General features: G+C 37.3%; 1 protein-coding gene across 1 annotated transcript in view; it reads right to left on the reverse strand.

The window, feature by feature from the left end:
- Positions 1–19,607, reverse strand: part of NAV3 (neuron navigator 3) — a 420,281-nt gene extending 400,674 nt beyond the window's left edge. The window contains exon 1 of the mRNA XM_052774469.1: positions 19,210–19,607. Within this exon, the coding sequence (XP_052630429.1) occupies positions 19,210–19,281 (72 nt within the window). The 5' untranslated portion in view covers positions 19,282–19,607. The remainder of the gene's footprint in view (positions 1–19,209) is intronic.
- Positions 19,608–21,909: the final 2,302 nt, after the last annotated feature.

Here is a 21,909-nt window from a genome sequence, read left to right on the forward strand (position 1 = left end):
CTGTACTCTAGCAGATAAATGAAAGTGTCCTTTTCAGTAGATTCAAATATGCCGTCTCTTCACAATACCTGAAAGTTTTCCTTCCCTCCTCCCCTCCCTGCTGGGTCAAGCATCTCATGGTTACTGGTTTCAAAGTCAGTAATGCCTAAAGTCCCCTGCATTTTCATTTCTCAGACAGACTCCAACTAAAACCATCCCTTTTGCATCATGACTGAGACAATCCATTCACTGGAAAAAATTCAAAGATTCTGAGGAATCAGAGATGTTAATTATGACTTCCCAATCTGCTCACATAGATTTTAGTCTTGACACTGATTTCAGCGTAGAAATCTTTTCTCCATGTAATTTTGTATGGTGACAAGCACAATGTGGTGAGGCTTCAGATTGGGACTGCTACATATTACTGTAACACAAACACTGCTGGAGTAATGCAACCCCCCAAAAAGGTAATTCAGTCTTTCTGTATATTACCATTTTCTCCTTCAAAAAGTCTATCCCTGTCTAATCATCACCACCACCTACCCTCACTTAAATCAGGAAAAAAGGAGGAGAAAAAAATATTTTTATGGCATCTTAGCATTAATTAACAGTGCTACAGTTAAACATGAAAAGTGCCATGTCTCATTTAAATAAATATCCCTCTAAGTACATTTATTTCTTTGGAAAAAACAACAAAAGCTATTCTGGGATTGAAAGGGTTAATGTTGAACCCTCACATGAAATACTGTCAAATACTTGTGCAATACAAAACAAAAAGTAAAAGTAGAGGCTAAGGAGTTTTTCCAAAAAAAAAAAAAAAAGGAAAGAAAGAACAAACTAGTGAACATTAACTGACACTTTCATTAAGCTACTTGTTTTGGTTTATAAAAAAAAGTAGAGGAAATGCTAAAACATTGAGGCAAGCCTTTGGAATAGCCATATCAGTGAAAATTAATCTGGTAAGTGCAAGTCTTGAACAAGGCATCTTATCTTCCCCAGAGAAAGCTGAAATTTCTACTGCATTACTTTAACCATGTCTCTAAATGAAAGTACAGCTACACACACACTAATGAACACGACCAATTTATGTCGTTCTGTAGCATTCTAAATTACTGACATGATTTTAATTGTCAAATTGTTCTGCACTAAAAATACGCTGGGCCATATCCGGTTTATGGCTAGATTTATAGCCTTCAAATATTACATTTTATTCAGGACATTTACAAGCATATGTATCTATGTATAGTGGGTGTATGGGTAATTTCGAGTAAAAAAAAAACAACCAACCAAAAAAAAAAAAAAAGGTGTCTGGTATTGGAAAGCTCCTGGACTAGCTGCTTAAAATACGCTGCTTACCTTTGTTTAGACTGACAATTTTTCAATTCAACATACAATCTGTATATATACAAGGAGTATCTACCACCATGGTACTTCCTGGCCCTGATTATAACTCTAAAGAGCTTCCTGAATATAAATTACTATGAAATAACAATAGTGCTAGTAATTACTTATTCTTCCCTGGGGCAGCTGCCGTCAAGGCCAAGCCAAAGACAGGTATTCACATGTGGCATGCAAACATCCAACGGGTGCCTACCTCCAAAATGACAGCACTAAAATAGATGGATCTCCACCCTGTGTTATAATAATGAATGAGCTGTATCCATCTGTATTCTCTTGACAACATTAAAAAAAAAATAATAAAAAATCCTATTTTCTAAACTAAGATAGCTAACATAAAAGTAAAACATTAAGTTGAAGGCTTAGTTTAACTAAGCACTGCCTAGATATGCTGTAAATAAAAAGTCACTGTCCCAAAGAGCTTGCACCTTCAGTTTGTGATAAAATACCATGGGAGGCAGAGCTAAGAGGAAAAAGAAGAAGAAAGAAAAAACAGAGAAAGAAAACAGAATGCAGTAACAAAAAGAGACTAATACTCCTGAGATGAGCAACAGTCAGCCGAACATTTGACAAGCTTAGGTCACAACTGTTATCATAATTACAACAATTTCAAGGAGTTTGTGCTATGGTAGGAGCATACAGGCATTGCTGGTTTTCCTCATTTTGTCAGTGTCCTCAGTCACACAAGGTACTGCACTGCATAAACTCAGAGGTGCTACTTTTATGCCTAGTATTCTAATTTTTCATTCACCCATTCCTTGATTCTATGAGTAGACAATCTCTCTCTCTTCCTATTATATATATTCCTTCCCATCATCTATGAAGAGCAGACCTTTTATTTGTCAAACCATCAGTCAAAATACTGAACAATGGGGATACTGGATACCACATAAATAATGTAAGACAATATCAGCGTTACTGATTGAAATTAGTACTACAAGATGATTTATAGGCATCTATTAGTAAAAAAAAAAAAAAGTAGACTTCAAGGAAAGGCAAGTATCCATTGCCTCTAAATACAACTAATTTTCTTTTCACAATATTTAAAGTTTACTCAAACCAGATAATCAGATACTTCTTTATTTGTGCCAAGAATATAAAAAAAAAAAAAAAAAAAAGGTAAAAGCTTATTTGAAAATTCCAGGTTGTAGATAAAGACATGAAATGCATGTTAAATGACAGTTGTTCTAGAATTTCATTTAAGGAAGACAATCTGTTCTTTTTCCCTGATAATCTACTGTTTGATTTTCTTTCCAGTGGCCTTTAGAGCCACACTGTCTAAAGAGTCTGATTTAATCCTCACTAGAAGTCAGCCTCGTGAAACTATAGAACAAATATTCTCATCTTCTGCATTTATTTCCATATGAATAGAAACCCGGACACTTACAGCTCACAAAAAAAAAAAACAAAACCCAAACCTGAACTCCATGAAAGTAGAAAAAATTAACCTAACATTTGGATGTATCAAACTGCAAAAAATATTAATATGCCAGTGTATTTTCACACACAGAGTAATCTGTAGTACCAAAGCTCTGAGGTTCACTGCAGCTGGGTTTTCAAAACTAGCGTGTAATGCATGTGCATGTGAAAAATAAGGCAGCAGCTGATACTATATTGGTGGCATGAACTCTTTCAAGGTAATTTCAGTACTACTCAGAAGCTAAGTTTCTACAGTGCTAAAAAGCTGGTATTTTTATTAAGAGCTAATAAATGTTATATAAAACAAGTGCAATAATTGAAGCATCACAGAGTGAGAACTAACTAAAAATACTGTACAAAAAGTTCAATCTGATACTGAGAAAGTTAAGAATGATTATAGTTGTCTCTAAGAACACAAGTGTCATTATGCTACCCTGAACTTTGTATAAGCACTTTTCCAACAGTCTTTCCACACAAATTCTAAAAACAAATAAAAACCCCTCATCTGCATAAATTTCTCATCCACTTTCCCCATCCTCCACCTGATGGCTGAGCTACCTTTTTCTATGAAAAAAGAGATGGACTTTATACGAGGAGGAATGACTGGGAAAACTTCTAGTTTATCTTGCTGTCATCTAGACTCTCCTTCTTCTTAAGAAGATTTTAGCCTTTACTCACCAAGACATAGGACCAGATAGCAGGGCTGTAGGGTAACCTACAGTGATTGGGGCACCCCAGAGCATACAGAGCCCAGGTACCTCACAGGCAGTCTCTTCCCCCAGCTCACAGCATTGGAATATTTCTAACACCCGGAGCTGTGTCAACCCCTTCAGTTTAGCTAATAGCTTTTTCTTTTGTATCAAGGCAGGTTGGGTGTACTGCATGGAAACAGTGCAGTCTATCTTTAAAAAATAAGATGGGAAGCTCGAGAAACATAACAGCCAGTAGATCTGGAGAAATCTGTCAAATTTCCAGAAGCAAAGTGACTATAAGAAATAATGCTTAAGTAAAATCCAAATATCATCCTGTGTCTTAGGTACCAACTCAGCTTCTGTTTTCTGGCCCTTCTGTTAAACAAATCTGAACCCAAACTACATTCAATGAAGAATTTTAAGGAACATTAAAATTGTTTCCTCTGAAAGAGTCAGCAAGTGTTTGATCCAAACACTATTAGAAGCAATTCAACCAATCCAATCCTTGTCTGAAGAGTCAGTCTAATTTAGGGGTCTCATTCAAACAAAACATGATTTCGAAGAGTTTCAGTCTTTAAAAGCAATTTGCACTGTTGCCTTAAAAATCAAGCCATGAAAGAACCCCCTTTGTATGTTTTCGATGGTTGAATTTTTTGATTCATTATGACAACTTTTTTTCCACTCAAGTTAACTAATGCTTTCCAAGAGGCGACACAAAAGAGTGTGGACTTCGATGGGCCTGCAGTGGCTTTGGCAAATTGACACTCCTTTGTCTGACAAACTGACTTTAGGTTGTTCTCAACAAGGTCAACAGCTACAGATGTCTTTGATTTTAACTTCTCAAATGTGACCCCAGGGCCCAAGTTCTGTCACAATCTGCATGCACACACATATATTGGCAGATGATGGCTGTAATTCTCACTTGCTGTGAGTAGCCACATTTAGGTCTGTTGTTTGGTGGTGGGGGTTTTTGGGGGTGGTGTTTTTTTTTTCAAAACAAGAAAAAAAAGAAAGAAAATAGACCAATATTGATTGCTTTTTCTTTACAATTTAGTAAGGACTTTTTGCAAAAATGTTACATCAAAAATTGAAAGGCTTTACAGAAAGCCTGCCAAAAATCACTGGAAATATTCCCACTGTTATCTAAGAGGTCTGGGTAATTACACCTTTAGAGTATAACTGTGAAGTATTTTAATGTAAATCTAAACACAGCCTTAACCATGAGATTGCCACCAATATTACACCTCTTTAAAAAATCCATGCACAGCTACTGATTTGGAGAACTGGTTCATAGCATAATTTACTAGAAGAAACGTGATGTTACAAACACTCATGGCACATGCCTGGAGCATTTACCAGGATGCATTTGTAGATAGACCACCAAGACAATCACAGAGTATCTTGCAAATATAACAAATGCTTCCCTGCCCCTTCAATCACCATGTATGGCATTAAAGGCTAAAAGTTTTAAACAGCATTCAAAACACACAGAAAAATAAATATTTAAGTCTAAAAAGTTTTTTTGCCATGGAGAATGTGCAACCCTTTATTCTTTTTCTTTGTTTGAGCCCTCCTGATTCAAGTGGTGTACTTCTAGGAATATTGTGTCCATAGTGTTCCTAAACATATACTTCAGTAAAGTGATATAGAGCGCGAACTGCTTATTGCTTAATGATTGTCTCTCTGTAACTTTACATACCAAGGACTGGTGTTTGTCAAGGATTAAGCCTGTCAGAGACTGGCACTTGGGAGTGATGAGCAAGAAGGAACCATAAGCGATCACAAAACTTAATTGTTTGATGAACTTACGATCTTGTTAAGAAGGCACAAGTAGAGGCCTTGCTTGAATAGATAGGGCCGGAAAAGATAACAACTCCTGCCTTTGTTCTCGTCCTTGTAGATAATTTAGCTTAAACTAGCCAAATGGTTCTAAACTACTAATGAAAACTTAGATAATAGGAGCACTAACAAACACTGAGGTATCAAAACATGTAAAGGACCATACTGCGCAGAATCACCTGAGGAGGGTCTAATAGCGGACAAGTGAGGAAGACTATGGAAGACCACCAGAGACCTTCAATGCGCCTGCGTAAAGGACATTTGCATATGCTAATAGTTTCCCAGGAAACTAATGAATATGTATAACATTTCTCGGAAATCTAGTGAATATGTATGTAGAACATGTACTTAACCTACACAATTAGGCCCAACGGTGTGCACTATAGGTGGAACGATCCCCTGTGCATCCAGCGCTGCCAATAAAGAATACCTACTTAATAGTTAATCAAACTTCTTAACGAAAGATAGGGAGAAACAGGTACTTTTTCAAAATATTAAATAGCAGTAATAGATTCATTTTTCCCCCTTAATGAGGTTTCAGTTGTTTTATTAAGAAAAATCCTACTAAGAAAAAGGACGAAAAAAGATACCAAATAAACAATTATATAGCATACATGTTCTGACTTCCACACAGGAGAGTCTCTGGTTTCCCTGGGCAGCTGTCAGAGCAATCAACCTCGGTCACAGAAACCTCCTTTACAGGGGAGGAAAATAAAAATTAAGACCAGCACCCCCCCAAACATATGTTCCATGGTTTCCCTTTTATCTCCTCTGAAATTCTATTGTTACCCAGGCAAGCAGCACAGCCTGAGCTGCAAATTTAACAGTTTAAAATCTGTGACTGAACTTACCTTGGTAAAAAATTAATTCCTGGAGAACACAACTTCCAGTCTGTTATGCCAGCTGTTCTGCTAACAAATGACAACTCCTTTCTTTCTAGCTGTGCCGTGAACTGACATATCAAGATAACACAAGATTTTTTGACAGACCAAATTTGCATTGGCCACAATTATTAGACACATGTTGTGGAGGAATGACTTTGTTCGCTTTAATCATTTGATGGACATACACAGATAAGTAAAGGGCAAGAAAAAGACTAACTACTGTTAAAGGTATTTTGCATCTCTCTTTATGCTTAATAGTTTGTTTATAGCAATACTAACCAAAAGGGAACAAAAACACTAGGGAAGAAGAGGGGGGAACAAAGCAGAAGGCGTGCACTATTTCTGCTTATCATGGGCTAAAATCAACTCCGAGATCTCCATAATCACTCTTTGGCACTTTTGAATTACAGATCCACTTAGGAATTTTGCTCTTAGGATTATCTTCGTTTATAATGTTTACATACCATTTTAGCTCATTACTGTTAAGCGTGGGACAGCATAGAATATTGAAGTGTTTTTCTGCAAGACACGTAAATTAAATCTTGATGTAATGTTAATTCCTAACAGACAGCTTTGACTCATGAGTGTTGTTTTTATGCATCATTTTATTGTTTTTGTATGTATGGCAATTCTGCAAATCAGCTTGCATTACTGATACATTTTTTAAGAAGGGAACTCCTTTGGATTTTGAGCCAGAAAGCTTATTTTACACCAGGACTAATGCTAATCCAGAGAAAATTATAAGCACCTCCATCTGCTTTCAGAAAAGAACAAAATCCCAGTTGTCTAAACTGGCATAAGAAAATGTTAGGAAAACTCTGCAATTTTCTTCTATTATCTCTTTCTTCCATCTCCCCGACTGATCCATTTGCTCCTCTTGCAATGATTTCTTTAAACGACCATTTGGAAATATATAGAGTAAGTGGCATTGTAAGTAGTCATCATGTAGCAGTTGACAATGACAAGAAAGTGCCATCTACTTTAGCTACCACCTAAACGGAACAAATTAGGAATGTATTCCCCTAACACACAGCCAAATGGGCTGCTGTAGTCCTGAGAGCATGTTTAGATTACTATGATGGAGAAAAATTGGGAAATTAGGAGAAAATATAGATACAATGCAGTAACAGCTAAGGCATTATAAGTTTTTGGTGAGCATGACAAAGAAAAAGCCTGTATATTCCTTCCTTTGTGTACACAAACAACAAACTTCTCTCTCACACAGTACAACTTCATTCCTAAGTGATGGGTGGTTTTGCATAGGAGATCACATACTAACGAAAAAAAAAAAAGAAAAAGGCATATTCCACTCTTAGGGACTAAATACAAGAGTGGAATCAAGGGAAATGACAAGCAAACTGTAAGGTCTTTAAACTGGACATAATAATTTTTTTACTGTGTTCCTACAGCAGCAGCACAACTATGTCCTGATTCATGACTGAGACTCCTGTCCTCTGTCACAATCTAAATAAATAGCCGTGAGTGCAGCATATTTATTTTAAACACTAGGCAAATATATTTGACCTTCAGTCTGAGGATCTTAATGCTCTAAGAGAAATCAATTATCAATGATTCAAAAAATCTTTTAATTTTATACATAGATAAAACTGAGTTTAAGCAACTTCCCTGAGGGTACAAAGAAAAATTGACAAAGCTAGAAAAGAAACAGGCCTTTAGCCTTTTGGCCTCAACCTTTACTTACATCATCCATCCTAAAACTGATACAGCAGCAACTGTCATATAGCAATAGGCATATTTATATTATTAATAAGCTATTGCATAACACTTACTTATACATCTAAACGTACAGAAAGTGTTTCACAAAGCAGTAACTGTTCCCCTCTAAATACAGAGCAGGTTCAGGCAAACTAAATAACCACCTTCCAGAATTTTTGCATTAATATTGATCTGCTACCTCAACAGTGTTAAAAATGACAGGTGTCTAAGGTAATTTCTGTTTAAGTAGTCAAAGTATTTAAAAATAAAAATTAAAAAAAGAGAGATCACTGTCAAGAAGTCAATATGTACCTCAATCACTACACACAAGTAAGTAACAAATACCTTCAAGGTATCAGAGCATATTTCGTAGTAAACATAGGTAAAAACTGGTTTTAAATGATGCCCACCATTGGGGGCCACATTTATTACTGCTTTATGGATACTTGCTAGCATTGTAGAGGTTATGATGTTGAATCACTCTGCGTTTGTGTATTGTAGTCCCCTTTGGTTCTCATTTATGATGCCAACAATAAATCCAAAGTCACCTGACCTCTACAATTGAGCCAAAAAGAACACCTGCTGGAAATTATCCCTTCCAAATGACAAATTATGGACACAGTGTTTACATCAGGCAATTTAAAAAAAAAAAAAAAAAAAAAAAAAGATTATTGGCAGCTTCCCCCGGTCCTCTTATCTCTACAATGCCTCCACCATACTTATGAATAACTACACGCTGTGTCCTGGACTTACCAAGCAACTTACTACTGGCATCAATTCAGCGATTCAGATAAAGCAGGACGTTTGCTCCCCCTGCTCCGTGTCAGTCAGATGACACGGGGACTAATAGTATTTTAAGGCTACGCCTCTTCTATCAAGAGCTCAGAGCAACTGCCATGTTTCTGACTGAGCTGGAGAACATTGACAGGCTCTACGAGAAGAAACAAGTAAACACAAATTTCTCACCAACAAAATTTAAGAAATGGAGATTTTTTAAAAAAAAATAAAATTCCCATTTTAAATAAAACAAAACTTTAAAATCATAATTACTAATACTATTTTTTTGAAAGACTCAGGGGCCCTAGTTACAGACAACTGACTCCTGTTCTAAGTACTGCACAGACACGCACAGAGGTGCACAGGGTGACAAAGACCCTGAGCTAAGGATACCATTTTCTAGAAAAAAAAAAAAAAAAAAAAATCAAGAAACAAATGGAATATGGAAAAAGCAAAAAACTTTTTAACATAAGATTACACCAGAGATTGTCCTATGCATTGTTGTCCATGTTACATGTTTATATGCAAGCACCCACTCAAAATACTTGTACACACAAATATGTGTAGATATGCATATTCACACACACAATTATCTGCATGTTTTTATATGCACGTATACTAAAAAAAGCCAATAAGCCAAGTTAATTTGAGCAAGGGAGAAGGAAAATGAAAACAAACATAGAGAGGGCAAAAAACATGCGGCAAGGATAGAGGGAACATGACAGGTAAGGAGAATACACTTGACAGAGAAAGGAAAAAACAGCAGCAACAACAAAAAGAAAGAAGCAGCAGACAAAAAAAACCCAACATCAAGAGCTCAACTAATTAAGACAGCCTGCTGACTTGTGTTTCAACTACAGGTTTATTTTTCCTTCAGGAATACCTAATGTTAAACTGGAACAACAGCAGCTTTGCTATATACCTTCAGCTAAAGTCCTGGGAGCTGTTCCTTTCCCTGGCAAAACCTACATTCCGTCACTCAGGTAAAAGTGCCATTAAGGGAAATTTCTGTGCCTGATACTGACAATTCTAGAAGACATCAAGGAATTTTAATATTAAAAAAAATGGAATTTGCATACAGCAGTGCCTACTGAGATACAGTTTTACTACATCCTAACAGCTACAAAAGGAAAACAAATAAATTATAACATTCTAAGGTTCACTTTACTAACGGTAGAGTATCCTGAAGTCTAACCGCCCCCCCCCCCCCCAAAAAAAATCAACAAAAGCAAAACAAAACCCAAAGAACAAACAACACAAACCACAGCTGTGAAACAGAGGAAACATATTGGTATTAAACTCAGTAGCTCTATCAACTTTTTCTTCTCTTCTAACAAAGAAGCTTTACTCATTTACCTGCAGAAAACATACAGCATAACTATGTTAGTTTGTATATATACACATACTAATATTCAAATCAATATGGATATGCGTGTTCTTGCCAGCAACCAACTGTGAAAGAAAGGAAGTTTACACTAAGAAGAAAATTATAACCATTTCCAGAGTTCTTCTCTGACTTTACATTCTTTTGTACTTGAGCACTGGAGAAAAGTTAATACCACTACCTAGGCATTAAAAAATAAAAATGAAGCATCTCCCAGTAGTATTCTTTTATTGGAACACAGCATGACTGCACCCTGAGACTTCAGTTTAAGGTGTAACAAAGCATAGTCTTCCATTCTGGTACAATTACCCAGACTCCACAGACTCACATTTAAGCGTTGTCACATTAGTTTCATAATGCAGGCAGACTAATGCAGCCTTAGCTATATACCTTGACCCTAATTCTACAGGTTTGGGCGTTTGTTTTTTTTCCACATGCATTTCCTTTAGTAAGCATGCAAAATTCCTAGAAAACTCATTTGTAGAAGCTAGGCTTTAAACTTTTCTGTGCATCATTTCTGCATTTAGACCAAGCTTTGTCAACCCTGTCTCATTTTCTCTATTCAGAGTGCATATTTACATACTGTATCTTAGAAAAAAGATCTGGTTTAATCTAGGAGTATTAGTTGTTGTTGGTAATAACTCAATGATTCCACCAGATGTTTCTATTCAGAAGCTAAAAGCCACAGTACCAGGCAGAGTTGTCCTCTCATATTTTGCTTAAGTCTAGACCTATCTAGAATGAGTTTAAAAGGTTATTAACTCCACTTTATAAGCAGGCACGCCATACAGTTTCACAAGAGACTTCTTGCTTTAGCATTTACAAAATGTAGTCTTAAAAAGGTCTTTATATCCCTCCTATAAAGGCACACTGTAGTACAGTCCCTCACTGGTTTACTACTTCTGATATAGCAGCAGCAGCAGATGCTTCTCCTTCCAGTTTCAACAATCAGTGTTCCAGGGGAATTAGAGAAGCAAATAGGCAGGACTTCCATGCACTACACACAGATCCAATACTTGCAATCCTTTACTTGTACTGCAAGACTGCAAAGATAACCAGGAACGTGCAGAGTCCTTGACCTGAGTTTAGGTTCCAGTTAAAATCTCAAGGTAACAATACAGAGTGACTCAGAGAAACTAGCTCAATGCAAATGTGGTAAAAACAACAACAAAAAGTTTTCCCAACTACTTTGTAAACACACCAGCACCTTTCACTTAATGTAAAAGTAGAACAATTATCAAAGTGAAAAAAGTATCTTCCCATAGGAAGTTCAAAGTTCAAGAGAAGAGAGACAAGAAAATAAGCATTTACTCTAAATGCAGTTTAATACAGGGTCATCCACAATATTTAAGAAAATATTTTAAAAGTCAGCAAGCAGGATAGTTGACTCCTAATGCACCCATTATGGGACCATCCCTATTGCAAAGAACAGATTTCAAACTGCAAAACCCTCAAAAAGCCTTTTGAAGGTATGATCTTCATGAAGTTGAGTGATAAAAATCCCCAAACAAGGTCACAGTGCAAGACAAGGCATCACCTAGAAGCCTCAGTTCAGATTCTCCACTGTACAGTGCTCTGTGCAACTGCTTCTCAAGCTTGTGCTCCTTCTTAGAAGGGAAAAGACAGGACCAGGTTACATATTATTTAAGCAGCCCAACCCTTTCCTAATCTACATTTCATCCTTTAAGTACAGAAGATTTTCCCAGATAATGATTTTGAGAAAAAAGCAGCTAAACAAATATTATTCGGTAACACTTAAATAATAAGAGTAAGAGCAGGAAAATACTAAATGATTACAGTGATTTCCTTATTTTGCAATGCCACTGCAGAGAAACAACAAAAAAGAAAACCATGTGACTTTATTTACTAGCTTAGCTATTTATTATCACTTAAATTGTTCTTTGTACTGAGGCTAACAAGAGCTTTCTTTGAAAAAACTAGGAGCAACAGCAATCAAAAAACAGGATTTATGGTAGAAAGACTCTAGTCTTTTTTTTTTTTTTTTTTTTTTTTTTTTATACTTGACGAATGAAAACCTTGCAGATAGTTTGTAACCATCAAGGTGTCCCAGAGCAAACTGTATAATCATGAGATATTACCTCCATGAATTTCACATTTTTCTGCCTTTTAGACATTGTATCTTATTCCAAATTAGGTAAGACGATTTGAGACAAGATGCTTAAATCTACCTTTGCGTATTTACTAATAGCAATGTAATTGGTAGAAATGGGAAACTGTGCCTTTAGTGGTAAATGAAGACCAAGGCCAGTAAGTAATAGTATTACTTTTTTTGCAGGGCAGGGGGAGAAGTAACCAACCCAAATGAAAAGGCACCTTCTTCTTTTCACTCTACTCTGTAGTGCATATTCAAAATCACGTCATATGTGTACATACAAAATAGTATTCATTTCAGCTATCTGATTACGCAAAAATCTGCCAGCGCAAACAACTGCAAAGCAGCTGAGCTCCTTCCAACCAGGCAGCGATGACATCCTGTACAACTTTTACCTGGTATTCTTAAACAAGTTTTATTCTTATCAGGCATGCATTAAGAGCAACAACTTAAAGATAACATTGAGTGGGAAGAAAAGAAACAAGCTAAGAAACCAAGGCATACTACTGAAATATAAAATACAGCCAGCCAGTATTCTTTTAAGAGAAGAATTAATTAATCAGCATTTAATTTCTCAGCTGTTTTTGTGCAGCACTGCGTCAAAATACTGCTCTGTAATTGAGACTGTTGCAGATAGTGGCGTTGGGAAGACAAGGAAAAAGAAAAAGCATTAAAAAAAGGTGTAGTATCTTATTTACATCACGGTTCTCTAATAGGAGGGAAAAAAACCTGTAAACGTGCAGCAGAGGACATGAATTTACTGTATGAATTATTAAGTATGGGCTTCATATTTCATAAAATGATATTTAACACCATTTATTGAGCCTGTAAAGATTTTTTTTAAAAATTGGAACAACTGCACTAGCAGAGTGCACAGAACAATTTCAGCAAGAGAGAGGAGTCAGGTGGTGGGGCCCCAGGGAGGTTTGACAGAGAGAGGAATAATTCAAGTCTTTCTAGCATAAATTTTGAAACAGAAAACTCGTGGAGTATGGAGGGAGACAGCTTAAGGGAAAGACAGCAGTAATATATGACAGGCTGATATAGCAAAGAATTTGGAAAGCAACTGTAGTTTTATGCCCACAGCCCATTTCTTCTTATCAGCTGGGTGGGCTTTTCCTATCTCTGCCTAATTCAAAGGTATTAAAGAAAAAACAACAGCAAAATAGAAAGAGAACAAACCTCTCCTCTCAGCCTTGAAGACTTCTCACTATCCCTTCGACCCAGTATTTTTCGTTAAAGCGTTGAATATACATCCTGAAAAAAAAAAACCCTTGCCAGCTGTTGTGAGATACAGGATAATAGTGAACACCGAGCTTAACGAGTCTCTGACCCTTCACCAGATCTTCAGACCTCCAGTTGTTTGCAAGGCATCCCCTGACAGAGACACAGATGGGCAGATGGACAAAAACCACACAGAACATACATATATATATATATATATGTTTAGGAGGGACTGGGGTGGGGAGAGCAGGAGGGAGAGAAAGCTCAGTTAGAGCAGCCTTGGAGGGAGAAATAAAAACAGAATGGGAGAAATCAACTTTTTTGTTGAGATAACAAGCAACATCATCCAAATCCTAGGTCCTCAAATGAAAATGAGCTATTAAATAAGAATATCAACAACCCTGGCCTGCCCAATATTTCATGCTGTTATTTTTAAAAAGAGTTGTTAGGTGACTACAGAATTAGTCATAAAAATGAGAACTGAGATGTGAAAATGGGGAGCACAGACACAGCAGTATGAACGTGTTAGTGAGAGCAAATTGTGCTCCTGGCCCAACTGCCTCATGATGACAACATCTGATTTTCCCAAAATGTTGTTCTGTGCACTGAATATTGACTAAGACGAAGCAGGCAGGGGATGGAGGAACAGTGTGATGTACATGCTGATTGCTCCCATTTCATCTGTCCCTTCTAAAACTTCTCTCTTGATTGCATATCAAGGCTGCCTGATGCTTTTGAAAGTAAACTACTATTTTACCCTAACAAGCAAAACCGGACTGATTATTGGACATTTAGTTAATCTTCAAATGGCTACTGGGGAGACCAGCAAAACATTCAACAGTAGACAAGGCTTGTTTGGTATTCCTTCTTATTAATTATATTTAATTATTGCTCAGTAATAGAGTCTTGGTGTCTGTTAAAAACCCCTCTGAGTTCAGTGGCTCATCTGCCTTCAAAAAGAAAAACTGAAGGAAATAATGCAACTTGTTCTGAAAGCAACTTGCACTTTCTTATATTTAACTTTAAAGCATATATTTGGGGGGTGGGGTGGTGAAGTACTAAAAACTTTCCTTTGTTTTCATCTGGTTTGGATCAGCCTCTAAACAGAAGGACTAAGGCCTATGGTCAAGAGACTTTAAAAGAAAACGTGACGAAAAAGAACTCCAAGCCATGTGTTGGTGGTGTCAGCAGAGGTGCAAAGGTTTCTCCTCTTTTGGAAACTAGCAATTCTGCAAGAAGATCATTACAACCATATTCTGCATGATGGATTTCAAATCTAGACACATATCTTTTGGTGTGAGTCAGGACAGGGACTCAGTGGGCTTGTCTGAAACACCCTAGACATTGTGGAACAGAAAGCAGTAAATTAGTTAGCAGACAAAGCAGGTATGCCAAAACCTTATGGGATGGAGTGCTATTGTTGCCGGGAAGCATTTTATACATTACTATATTTCTGAAACAATTTTATAGGTTTACACAGGGTCAAGTACATAAATGATACTTAAAGGTATTGCAACCTGTGTTATTTGCCTGCACGTTGCCTCACACACATCCGTACGCCCACAGTGAAGCACACTCAGGCTCCCACCCCAGTCTCCAGACTTTAAGAAGGCCACAGCTGCAGCATCATTCAAAGGCTTGGCTTTGCCTGCCTGCAGCAAGCAGGTGTTTTTCAAAGATACCAAGTAACCTGGATAGCCTGTCAAAGAAATGGCCACAATGGGACTTTCTTGGGGGGAAGCATTAAAATTAAATGACTAGAGTAGCTGGCAAATATTGGATATGTATTTTACAGATTTGACTAGCATAAACCATGCATGTGGCAGCAGATTACAAATTTTTATGTTGATTTTGAAAACAGAAGAACCCTGCTGAATGATGAAATGCAGATAGATAAGGCAGTCTTTTCGGGGTTTTAAAATGGTTATTTGCAGCAAGTTGCCTATAGAAACCTGTTATTCAAACTGTTAGTTCATAGCGCGCTCTACCATTTACCATGTGCTAAAATCATGAACACCACACTGTAAACAGCAATACAGGCATTTGCTACTTACTGGCATTTATGTCCTAAAGCCTTGAATATTATCATACTTTTTAAATAAGAAATTACAGTACACTGTGGGGAATGGCAAATAGATGCAGAAGCACAGCACTTAACCTGAAATCTCTACCTGGATGGAGCTGTATGCCTGTCACATCCAGCTTAGAGGAAGGAAGGACATTTTTTGGACAGAGATACCATGGACACATGGTCCTCAAACAGATAAAGCTGATGGACGTCCCAGAACTGCCCGTTCCAACTCATTAATTTCCTGAGGCTTTGCACCCAGCTAGAAGAATTTGTAGAGGGAAGCCCTATGCTTGTTTTCTGTAGGAGGTCAAATCAATCAATTACAATGATCTAAAATCTTTTCCCTCTCTGCACTGCCTTCTGTTAGCCTGCCTCCCTTCTTTCCCCAACACTTCAGCCACAGAAACTGGACTACTGCTTCCATACAGCTACCAAAATTTCTCACTCTGGGCCTGATCCTCATTTTGTACGTAAGAGGGTCAAACACACAAGTATCAGCCCAGTCGGAGACACCTGCCAATTCCACAAAAGTAAGCAGACTATTGACAGAAATCAGTAAAACTGTCGTTACGTCTTGGAGCTGCAGAAAGGCTATGGAGCTTGATAGTTCTGCAGCCATAAAATGAGTATGCACCTATTTAAAATGCAGTTGGTAGCATTTGATGGGTTTTGAGATAAGGAGCAAATCTGAGTGTCCTACAGACAGGACAGTTCACATGTTAGCAACAAAAGGAAAGTTACATAAATATAGTTGTCCAGGCCCAAATCCAGATCATAGGAAAGTAAGTATATAGCATGTACTGTCCTATGAAATTATTAGAAAAGCTAAATGCCAAAAGCACAGTGTGCATTTTGAAAACCACCTGAAAAGTTTTATATCCTTAATTAACACGGAGTTGTTTTCTCTGACTTTTTTTTCCCCTGAATTCCCCATGCAGAAAACAGTCCAGTGGTAATACCTTCTGCAGCAACACAACGGTTGAGTCTTCTTGGGACACAGTATTTTTCATTTATTTATAGAACATGAGCTATCCAAGAGATTCAGCTTGACTTCTGCCCAGTGTGATCCAGGTAGAGCACCAGTAAGGCATCCATGTCAGCCAGTAAGTCAGCCAATATTTCCTAAAGTGGTTCCTTTTTATTTCACTCATTTCTGTCTAACATATTTCAAAATTTACCTTACATCCAATGCAGCATAAAGAAATAGCCAAATTACTACTACTTATGTTTCCCCATCACCTTTTTAAAGCCTTATTTTATTAAAAATATAACATTATCCTTGTACTAGTGAAGCAGATACTAGCATATCAATGATATTAAATTACTAGTAAGGATTCCTGAACGTAATGAAAACTAACCATACTTCTGTTTATTATCATCACATTTAGTTCTTCATCAACCACACCACAGGAGCAGAGACTTTTAGCAGCTGCAGAGCCTTTGGCAGTCATCGCATAGTTCTACAGCTGGATAAAATGTCCACAGGCTGGCTCAAAGAAAACATTTGACCTTGAGGTACAACAGATCCTCTTTGAAACAAACTTTCTCCTCCTAAGCAATCTGAAGAGTCAGTCTCTAGAAGTGAATCTGCAGGTATTAGACATGAAGGGGAAAAAAAATCCTTTTGAAATAAGACGGGGGGGGGGGGGGGGGGGGGGAAGAGGGGACTCAAGCATACTCAGTTCCAGATCAGATAATAACAGTTCAGAAAACAGTTCACTGTTTGGTAAAATTAATGCTAACATTTCTCAGCTTTTCTTTTGTGCCACAGAAGGGTGGGAATTAGGAGTTGAAGAAATTCCTATGCTCTAAATGATTTATCCGCCACCACGTACCTCTATCTTTTCCATTACAAAAAACCTGCTCAAAGGCTAAATACATTTTCCCAATAATTTCATCACATGTGTTATCATGGTATATTTCCTGCAATTCTCTGCACTTTACAAGGTTATTGGCTGTAACCAAATGACTTAGATTAGCACATACAAATCTCAGAGGCACTAAAACAAAGTATTTGATTTTCTAGGTTTTAAAACTATTTAGTTTATGTTGCCCATAAATTCCCCTAATTTGTATTTTTCCCAAACAAGATCAAAATTATTTAAAACATTAGCCAGCCGCTTTCATACCAAAATTTGGAAAAAAACCCAACCCAGCAGCACTTTTTATAACAAGCCTGTGTAACAATAAAGTATATAACCTGCACTCTAATACATGATTTGGATATTAACAGCCCCATTTAACCTATGCAATAATTCAAAGAGGCCTCTTTTTAAGGCCTAGTATGAAGAACATCACAGTCACAAAATGCTACACCAGAATGCACTCTCTCGGCTGGCTGCCATTTGGTGCAGACCCTACATTAGAGCCCAGGCAGACCAGGAAGAATATGCCCCAAGCCTGTCATCCCTCAGCTAGCATAAAGTGCATTAATCTGATGTTAACCCTATGTCACACGCCCTGCCTGGTTCAACAGAAACGTGACTGATGCTCACACCTGAGCCAGATCAGACATACACAGACAAGTGAGACAGCAGTGCATGGAGCCAGGATCAAAGCTCGGGGAATTACGGCTTCATCAGACACAGGCACACACTGGGGATCCTTACGGCCAACTATTTTGGAAAGGCTGCATCAGTGCAAAGAAACCGCTGATAGATGAATAGGAAATAAATCTGAGACAATGAAACATTCTTATAATAATCTCAGAACTGCCTGGGGGTTGAGCTAGTCTTGTTTCTGCTGAAAAGTCGTGTGTTCTGAAAAATCCACGCAGCCTGTTAGGCATCAGCGGTGGAGATTTTATTTATGTGCAGATCTTACCATGTATGGTAAGAAAAGATTGAGAGGTAAGTAACAAAGCAGGTCAATGAATTTGATAAAGAAGGCTTTGTAGGGTTTTTCAAAACATATTTGCTGAACTTGAGTTTGATGAGCTCCTCCTAATCTAAAAGTATTACAGAGTTTTGAACTTCTAATAAACTGAAGAATAAAAAAACACATTTTTTTTCAGGCAAAAATAATAATCTATGAATGTAACAAAAGATCAACAAAGTGTGGGAGAAAGACCTGAAGATGTTAAAAAGCATCAGTTCAAGTTTACGAAATAAGCATTAGAAAAGTTTCCAGACCATAGTATGAGTAAGTAAAACAGATGAACTGGGAAGGTGAGCCTTTTGGGACAGTCTGTTGCAGAAGTGGAATTTCCGAAAGTACTTTCTGTACTGTGGAAACATGAATTTACATGCTTAAACTGCCTTGGGTACTGAAGGATGAAACTTGAACAACAACAACAAATTATCAGAAAACCAAATTATACAGAACTACTGGTAGGATACAATAGGAAGGGTCTATCCACACATCCACTGTAAAGGACGAAGATCTCAAACAGTATCAGGTTGATGTCAGACACTTACTTTGGATCACGTCTCTGCCATGAACTCAGCATTGATAGTGAGTAAAGGTTTTGCCAAATAATTTGCTAGACAAATTCAGGGACCTTTTAACACATGATTACCAGACAATCAAGTAGTATTAGAAAGAAAATTACTGGACAATGAAGAAATTGAGTCCCATAACAGCAGTTCACTGTATTGGTGAGCATAGCAGACTACTTTATCCTCAAAAGCACATTAGCTTCCTGTTTACTAGAAATCACCAAAGAGTTTGCAAGTGGTTCAAATACAATTAAGTATAATTAAAAATAATCTTACCTTCTTTTGATCTTCTAGTTTGTGACTTACTGGATTCCTTCCATGTTTGTTCATCTCTGAAGATAAATCCATCACATTCACTCCTTGCCCTTCAAAATGAAATCGGTTCAGCAATACAGCAAACTAATCCAAAAAATAGGGGCTACAAACACAGAGACATGGTGTTTTTTCCATCACACACCATCTCTGAGCATCAATGACTTGGAGAAATGACTAAGAAACCCATCGATTGAGCTGAGGAAAACTTTGCAGTTCACTCTCGAGACTTTCCAAATCACCATAGCGTTTTAAAAAGCTGATGCTTAAGAAGAGAAATATTCATCCGCTGCTTTTAACTCCAACTGCTATCTGTGTCTTTCTTCACAAGTTTCCATTTTACAGAAGGTTACATCCTGACTGTGAACCTGTTGAGGAAAAAAAAAAAAATCATCAAGATTGATTTGCAATTTGCTGTCACTCTTTGTAATGATTATCTGTCTTCCTCAGGTGTTTGGGGGCAGGGCAGGAGGGTGGTGTTTGTTTGTCTTGGTTTTGGTTTTTTTTCTTGGGTGTTTTTTGGGTTGGGGGGGGTTGTTTGTTTGTTAGTAACTAATACTAGGTTTTGATTTAATACTTGGCAGGATGATCCTATGCATGATCCCACTTGTCCCCCCCTGCATCAGTGCAGGCACACAGAGTATTTACTGAGAACAGCTAGTGAATTCCAGCTGCAGACATCAAGGAAAAGTTAAAGGAAAGAGAAGAGCTGACTAAAGGCAGCATAGGTGAAAATTTTTAATCACCATCATCTACTTCCTACTCAGTGCCTTCAAAAAGTGATAGCCAGTATAACACTGACAGGGTCAGACAGGGAAAACTTGTAGTCAGAATACTAAGACCTAGTCAATATGACAACTTAAAAAAAAAAACAAACCAAAACAACGTCTCTCCAAAAAAAGTTCTCTTGAAGGCTGCACATGGCAGGGGGGGAACAAAATAAAACAAATTCCAAGCAAGATTTGTTTGCCAGAAAGTTAGAGTTCTGCTAACAGCAACAGAAAGAGTCAGTGTCTCTTCTGTTATTTTTGAGAATAAAATCATAGAATATTCATGCCTTCAGTGCAATTGAAAGCCAGTTGTATTTAAACCGAGTTAACTGAGTAGACAAAGCCTACATAAAAACTAATTTGAATGCCATTTCAATTCATTTTAAATGCATAATGTTCACAACAAGCCTTCACTAATGCATATGGGATAAGAAAGATGTCTAGGTAGTGTATTGAATGGTACATGTGAGGTCATGCAGTCTGTCTCTAATAAAATGACGTTGAAAAGATTATTTTCTCTTAATAAACAAATCCAAAATTCAGGAGTCATTACCAATATTATCAGCTTAAACTATCTTTTAATCAGACCTAAGGTGTAAGTGTTACTCTATTATAACTGGTTTACACTTAGGCCAAAAATTGTAAACCTGATGGCTGAAGTTTTTCCAAAGAAAGAAATCCAGGGGTGGAGGGAAGATGTTTTAAGATTTGGTTTTACTTCCCATTATCCTTGTTTCGATTTGATTGGTAGTAAATTAAATTGATTTTGTTTTTTCCCCAAGTTGAGTCTGGTTTTTGCCCATGACCATAATCAGCAAGTGATCCCTCCTGGTCATTTTCTCAGCCCAGGAGCTTTTCTTCATATTTTCTCCTTGCCATCCCACCGGGTGGGGGTGGGGGAAGGAGTGAGCGAGCAGCTTTGTGGTGCTTTTGGTGCTGGCTGGGCTTAAACCCAAACCACAACAATGCCTAAACCTGACGTTCAGAAACAAAGACTGCAAACTGACAGTCAAGTCTAACAGCTGTTTCCAGGAGCATCTGAACTAACCTTCTGTATTCACAATGAAAGTCACTTATGTTTTTTAATAGATGTCACTAGGCTCATACCATGACAAACAACTCATACAGCTTAGTTTTTGGTTTGGTTGTTGATGGTATCTTGGGTTTCTCTGAGTATTCTCAGATTTGCATTTTTCACCCAGGACTTAAAGGCAAAACATGCTGTGGTCCATGGAGGGATCTCCTTTTTTGATAACACTGAATTAAAAACAAACAAACAAAAATGAACCAAACAAAAATGCCTAGTCCCAGCACTAAAATAGCAAGCTTTCTTTTTGTGATCCAGTTATAAACAGGAGAAAGACTTAAGCTGTTACCACATGTTGGGTGATCCCATAAGGGTGGGATAAACACAACAGTGAGACAAAAATCAAGAGCTCAATATTGATACAAAGAAACACTGACAGCATATTACCCTATGAGATACAATATCTCCTTCAAACCAAATAGTGTTCCAACAGAGAATAAAAATTGATTATTCTCAACACCACAGTGTAAGGCACCTACTTCTTATCCATATTTATCTTCACGTACATTTGAACACAATATCAAAGGACTAATCATGCAATAAGGACGAGTCTGTTCTGAAAATAACTAGAAGCAAGCAGAAGATGCATCTGCTTTGTGAAATCATAGAACTATAAACAATTGTACATAAAGCTACTACATGAGAGAACGCATACCCAGGCAGAAACTTGTTTCCCAAACACAGCTTTAGCCTGATACGTCTCACCTAAGCATATAACCAATTTTGCTTGCTACTCTAACTTTTGAGAATCACTTCCTCCTGCAAATGACACAGATAAGCATTATATTATAAATACACTCACAAAAG

Source organism: Harpia harpyja, chromosome 23, assembly GCF_026419915.1.
Source record: "Harpia harpyja isolate bHarHar1 chromosome 23, bHarHar1 primary haplotype, whole genome shotgun sequence".
NCBI classification, from domain to species: domain Eukaryota; kingdom Metazoa; phylum Chordata; class Aves; order Accipitriformes; family Accipitridae; genus Harpia; species Harpia harpyja.